This window comes from Orycteropus afer, unplaced genomic scaffold, assembly GCF_000298275.1.
Source record: "Orycteropus afer afer isolate SDZICR_OR568_19922 unplaced genomic scaffold, OryAfe1.0 scaffold00300, whole genome shotgun sequence".
Lineage (NCBI taxonomy): Eukaryota > Metazoa > Chordata > Mammalia > Tubulidentata > Orycteropodidae > Orycteropus > Orycteropus afer.
The window spans coordinates 1454723-1461903 of record NW_006921887.1 but is presented as its reverse complement, the minus strand read 5'-3'; the positions used below and the strand labels follow the sequence as shown (position 1 = coordinate 1461903).

The 7181-nt window shown below is 37.0% G+C and overlaps 1 protein-coding gene across 1 annotated transcript in view; it reads right to left on the bottom strand.

Moving 5' to 3' along the window:
* Positions 1 to 207: 207 nt before the first annotated feature.
* The window catches only part of WDR70 (WD repeat domain 70), a 544244-nt gene continuing 537270 nt past the window's right edge, over positions 208 to 7181 (bottom strand). The window contains exon 18 of the mRNA XM_007951575.1: positions 208 to 295. Coding sequence (XP_007949766.1) covers positions 208 to 295 — 88 coding nt within the window. The remainder of the gene's footprint in view (positions 296 to 7181) is intronic.

Sequence of the window (7181 nt, the reverse complement as noted above, 5' to 3'; positions counted from 1 at the left end):
AGTTATAGGTAAGAAAATGCAAGCACAATTTTAGTAGAGGGTAGCTACCAATCTTCTGAGTGCTTCAATAACACACAGGACAAAATCCGTTAATTAAAAAAAATGTATTTTACTTCACAAGTATCTTGAGAAAAATAAAATAAAATAATAAAACCCTACCGTTCCATCCCCCTCCCCCTCACACAAACAGCTCTCAAGTGAGATTCTTCAAATTTTACGTTTTTTCCATTGTGGCTCATTCTTTGCTTCCTCGTCATCAGATTCAACTTGGGCAAACATGGTCTTAGGCTGAGTCCTGAAAGAACAGTGAAAGAAGAGGAAAACCTTAGTCACCAAATGTTTATTATAGTAGGCTCTGTTTTTTTCACTTTGTGGTAGCAAATTTGGGGAATCAACTATTACATGTCAATTATTAAAAGTCAGTCATTAAACTTCTGGAGAAAAAAAAAAAGACTAGTAGAAATTTAATCATGTGCAGGAGAAGAGCCAAAGATTCTGCTAAAAGTTTTCCTTCTGTGGCAGACGCTGTCCTTTCCTTAAATAAAATGAAAAGGCATGTTTCACTGGAACCTCACACATCTATAACCACCTTTCCCCTTTAACTCAGGCTAATTAGGATCATTTACAAGGCCAAGTTACATTCATCAAGCAAGAATCTATAAGATCTTGATTTATATCTATTTAGTTGTTTCCAGAATAAGGTTGTGCAGATAAATGACTTGGTTATAGTGTACACAAGCAGGAGAGTTTGAGTTAGTAGTTTTCTTATCTAATGAGTTTTGTAGATAACATATATAGTAATTTGCACATTGCCAGCGGGGGCAGGGTGGGGGAGGCTAGACAAAGAAACATACCCCCTCCCCCAATCCATGTACGAAAACGTCAAGCATTCTAGGATACATCAACGAGTATCAGTGCTATAACGCTGCCACACAGTACATCACGCAATCTTTATAAGAGGACTTTCTGTACTTTGTAAACATACCTGGCTCAATGACATTCCTTTTCACATCATTCACATAGAAAATATCTCCAAGAAAATGTCATGTGGTTATAATTTATGCCATTTTTAGTCATGCTCGTGCTAATGATCTTTTTAAAACGGCTTAACTCATTATGAAGAAACTTTAAAGCATAACATTTGAAGATTATATGATTCACAAGCTAAAGTTTATATCTTCAATTTAGAGTTCAATTCATTTTTATCAAGGTTCTTCCAGAATGGTAAAATAATGACAACAACGATTTATTTTATTTGGCAAGGGAAAACAGGGTTAACACTTCATAACACTTCTTGCTGTTTCTTTATTATCCTGGGGAAGAAATATAAACCATCCATAACTCATGCTGATGTTCTGACATGAGTCTGTACCAGAGCTCATCATGTGTAAATTAATCACAATCCCTGTCTCTCCAGTTACCTCACACACCTATCTAGAGCCCAAGCTATCCCCATGCACAATCCAGTTGGTTACATGTCTGTAAAGCAAAAAAAAAAAAAAAAAAAACAGCTTAAGCAATAGAAAGAGAAGGAATTGCTGGTTGGTTACATTTTTTATTGGCACTTCAAGACATTGTTATGACATCTACAAACAGGTCATAGCTCTAAAATTTCTAAAAGCAGCTGCAGATTTTTATATGCCACAAGAACTCCTGTGTTACTAGAAAGTGGAATTCTTGGCTTTTTAAAGTGCTACAACAGGACAACTGGTACTTGTTACATATTTCATCTTCTGGTCAGGATATTGACTGACCACTTAGGTATGGACAAACCTGCACAGGAACTTGTCTTATTTATAAAAACCTTTGAATTAGATATTTAATTTATAAGGGAAGAAAGCACATGCCCTTCCAAAGATATCTGGCAATGCTACATAAGACACCACCTCATTAATGTTGGTTGCAATGAGATTAAGTACCAGGAAGTTGCAATGCTGCTTCTTTGGGACATTAAAAAAAAAAAAAAAAAAAAACAACACTATATGACAGATCAGAGGAAGAACGCCTGGAGGTCAAAAAGATTATTTCATTTAAATAGTTACTTTTTTATATTCTGTATACTTCTGAAAATATTTGTAGCAGGTAGATGTCTAACATTAAAGGGCACAGAATCAATGGAATTATTTAAAAATAGGTAGAAAGGGAGTAAGAGGAAACTATTTAGGGTAATGGTAAAATTAATCTTGATAGAATGATGTATACATTTTTTAAACTCAAACTATACACATTTGAGGAGCTCTGGTAGCATAGTGCCTACGGCACTTGTCTGCTCACCAGAAGGCTGGCGGTTCGAACCCACCAGCCACTCCTCAGAAGGAAGGTTGGGCAATTCTACTTCCGTAGTGATACTGCCTCGGAAACCCAAGGAGGGGTCGCTATGAGTTGGGGCCAACTCGATGGCAAACAACAACAACAACAACAACAACAACATACACATTTGAAGGGTACATTTTGTATTTTATTGTACATAAAATATTAGACTTATTGAAAATCCCAGCAAAGCAAATGAGCAGAAGATCAAGAACAAAGGGACCAAAAAGTATGTAACAAAGCATAAATCTCAGCACTGGAAGCTTGCAGCAAGGTGGTGGAATAAACAGCTGCATGCAGTCCCATCCATACCCTGCCTATAGCAATGTCCTATGCTGGCGAAAGTGTAGTCCCAAACCAGGTGCCCCATTCCCAATTGCCTCCTAGGCAGGCACAAGTGCTGTCATGGACCAGAGTCCCTGTACCCCAGGGGCTCCTAAGTCAGCAGAAGTACCATCTTGAACTGGGCACCCCACTTGCAGCTGCCTCCTAGGCTGCAAGAAGCATCATTCTTGATTGGGCACCCTGCCCAGAGTCACCTCCTAGGCTGGAGGAAGTGCCATAACAGGTGCCCCACTCCCACGACCTTCTTCAGGTGCCCTATCCTCTGCTGCTCCCTCAGCCAGCAGAAGTGATGACTGGGTGCTTTGCTTCCCAAGCTTTCTCTTTTGTTTTTTGTTCTTTTTCTTGTTTCTTTCCTTGTTTGTCCCTTCTCTTCCTCCCCTCACTAGTTTTTATTTTTCTTTATGTCTCTTCACCCCCCCTTTTTTTAAAAAAAATTTTCTCTTTTTTCATTTTACATTTGTTGTTTGTTTGTTTCTCAGACCTAGTGGGAGACAGCAACTGTATCCATACTACCTAGCCACACTTGCACTTCCTACAGCCCCACTCACTCGATAAGTGCACTACCCATTCCTGAACCACCTGATTGACAACAGACTTATTGAAAATCCCAACAAAGCAAATGACAATAGATGGCAGTCCAGCCTGCCCTCAAATGCTCCACATGAACAGTGAACACAGAACTGCACACAAACTCCCATTCTCTATCATATACTCTAGGAGACAGATGGTGAGCACCTAAGTGCTGCCAAACAGCAAGCAGAGTAGTACGCCCATCCTACTCACTCACCTAGATATATCAAAACAAAATAAGCAAAACACAACAATCAATTATTGACCAGAAAAGAATACAACAATGCCACAATGTCTCAGAGACAACAGACAATCTCAGTTCACACAAAGAAACAAGACAGGGTGGCTCAAAGACGTAACCAAAATACAGAGCCAGAAAAATGTCCTTGAAGAAGAAATGGTATTGGAACTACTTGATAAGGAAATATATATATATATATATATATATATATATATATATATATGTACCTTCAACAGATTGAGAGAAAGATCAAGGAAAACAGAAATAAAATAAAACACAGGTAAAACTCTAGAATAATTCCAAGAAACAACATAAGAACAAATTGACAAAATAAATGAGATATTAGAAACCATACAAAAACAGCAAATGGAAATCAGACAGTTAATACTAAGATTCCAAGAACAGATAATGCATTGGGAGAGCAAAGAAGTAGAACTAAATCAATAGAAAACAGAGTTAGCAAAACTGAAGACAAATCTCTCAATACTAAACTGTTACAGGAACAATCAGAAAAAAGAACAAAAAGAAGAAGAAGAAGAAAGCCTATGGATTATGTGGGACACCATCAAGAAGAATAACTTATATGTGATCTGAATTCCACAGCTGGAAGAGACAAATAAATATATGAAAAAGCACAAAGAAAACTGTCAAAGATTTGTTAGAAGAAAACTTCCCTACTACTATGAAAGATGAGAAGATATGCATTCAAGAAGCCAAATGAGCCCCAAACAGGATAGATTTCAAAAGAAAACCACAAAAACATATCATAATCAAACTTTCCAAAACCAAACACAAAGAAAGAATCCTGAAAGCAGCTCAGGGAAAATGAGAACCTATAAGACTAAGCTCTGATTATTCAGAAGAAACTATGTAGGAAAAGGCAATAGGATGACATATATAAATACCTGAAGCAAAAAATCACCAACCAAAAATTATATATGCAGCAAAACTGTCTCTCAAACATGATGGCTGAATTAGGACATTTCCAGATAAACAGAAGTTAAGGGAATTTGTTAAAACCAGATCAACCTCACAAAATATAATAAAGGGTGTTCTAAGAGTTCTTAGGAAAGGGAACCACCAACAGCAGACAACAATCTGAAATTAAGATACATGATGACATCACCCAGAAAAGAAAAAAAAAAAGAACTAGAGGTATCCAGGAGCTCTGGTGCCTTAGTGCCTAAGGCATTTAACTGCTAACCAGAAGGCTGGTGGTTCAAACCCACCAGCCACTCCTCGGAAGGAAGATGGGGCAATCTACTTCCGTAGTGAAACTGCCTTGGAAACCCAAGGAGGGGTCGCTATGAGTCGGGTCCTACTCAACAGCACATAACAACAACAACAAAAGGTATTCAGAGTAAAATAAACCTACAAGAATAAAAACATGGAACAAGAGATGTCAATTTGTAAACAAGAACAAGTATAAAGTAAAAAGAGGGAATAAATAGTGTAATTACAGAACTTCCAAATGGAGAGGAAGTCAAGATGATTTCAAGATGGAGTGAACTATTTTAATCTTGGGAAGAAAATAACAAATTACAGGGTAACCTCAAAGAAAATTAATAAACCTTCTCATCAAAAAAGAGGAAAATCATAAAGATGTAGTAAATACTAAAACAACAGCAATGAAGGAAAGATAAGAAAATCTATAAACAAAATAAACTCAACACAGAATAATATTTGGAAAAAAGCAATCAGCAGCACCACACACACCCACACAAACCACAGCAAGATAACAACAATAAATGTGTACCTATTGACAATTACACTGAATGTAAATGGATTAAATGCACCAGTCAAGAGACAGACAGTAGCAGAAGAGATAAGAAAACATGACCCATCAATATGCTGCCTATGCTGCAGACACAAAAATAAAAATAAAAATAATAAAATAAAATAATAATAAAAAAATAAGGCTAAAAATCAAAGGATGAAAATACATATACCAAATAAATGAAAATAAAAAAATACCAGAAGTGGCAATATTAATTTCTGATAAAATAGGTTTTAAGGCAAAAACCATCATAAGAGATAAGGAAGGACATTATGTAATGATTAAAGAGTCAATTGAATAGAGGAGACAGCTGTAACAAATCTATACACTCAATGAAAGAGGGCCAAAATACATAAATCAAACTTTAACAGAACTTAAAAGAGAAACAGACAACTCAACTATAAAAGTAGGAGACTAATACACCACACTCAATGAAAGACGGACAACTAAAAAGACAGAGAACAGCTAAACGAAACAATAAATCAACTTGACTTCATAGATATATACAGAACACACTACCCAACAAGAGCACAATATACATTCTTTTCTAGTACACAGGGAATATTCTCCAGAATAGATCATATGATAGGCCACAAAACAAGTCTTAATAAATGTATAAAAATAAAAACACTACAAAACATTTTCTCAGATCACAATGCTATAAAATTAGAAATCAACAGGAAGAGTAAGGAAAGAAAATCAAATATATGGAAAATGAGCAATACCCTGCTTAAAACCTATCAGGTACTTGTTGTTAGGTGTTGTTGAGTTGTCTCTGACTCACAGTGACCCTATGAACAGCAGAACGAAACAATGTCTGGTCCTGTGCCAGCTCCACGATCCTTGCTATACCCGAACCCATCATTGTAGACACTGTGTAAATCCATCTTGTTGAGGGCCTTCCCCTCTTTCGTTGACCCTCCACTTTACCAAGCATGATATCCTTCCCCAGGGAATGATCCCTTCTTATAACATGAACAAGTAGGTGAGACAGTCTGGCCATTCTCGCTTCCAAGGAGCATTCCGGCTACATTTCTTCTAGAACAGCTTTGTTAATATCTTTAGCAGTCCATGGCACTTTCAGCATTCCTCACCAACACCACAACTCAAAAGCATTGACTCTTCTTCGGTCTTCCTTATTCACTGCCCAGCTCTCACGTGCTTATGAAGTGACTGAAAATACCATGGCTTGTGTCAGACGCACCTTAATCCTCAAGAAGATATCTTTGCTCTTCAGCACTTGAAAGAGGTCTTTTGCAGCAGATTTGACCAGTGCTATACGTCATCTGATATCTTGACTGCTATTTCCATTGATGTTGATTGTAGAACCAAGTAATATGAATTCTTTGACAACTACAATCTTTTCTCTATTTATAGTAATGCTGCTTGTTGGCCCAGTTGTGAGGATTTTTTTTTTTTTTTTAATTGAGGTGTAATCCATACTGCACAATGTATTCTTCAGTCTTCATGAGTAAGTGCTTCAAATCATCCTCACTTTCAGCAAGCAAAGTTGTGCTGTCAGCATATCACAGGTTGTTAATGATTCTTCCTCCAATTCTGATGCCATGTTCTTCTTCATACAGTACAGCTTCTTGCATTATGTGTTGAGCACAAAGATTGAATAATTATGGTGAAAAGATACAACCCTGATGCACTCCCTTCTTGATTTTAAACCATGCAGTATCCCCTTGTTGGAAGGACAGCCTCCTGGTCTATGTATACAGGTTCTTCAATTCAGTGTTCTGGAATTCCCATTCTTCTCAAAATTATCCACAATTTGTTATGATCCACACAATCGAATGGTTTTACATAGTCAATAAAACACAAATAAATATCTTTCTGGCATTCTTTGCTTTCAGCCAAGATCCATCTGACATCAGCAATGATATCCTTCACTCCACATCCTCTTCTGAATCCAGCTTGCATTTCTGGAAGTTC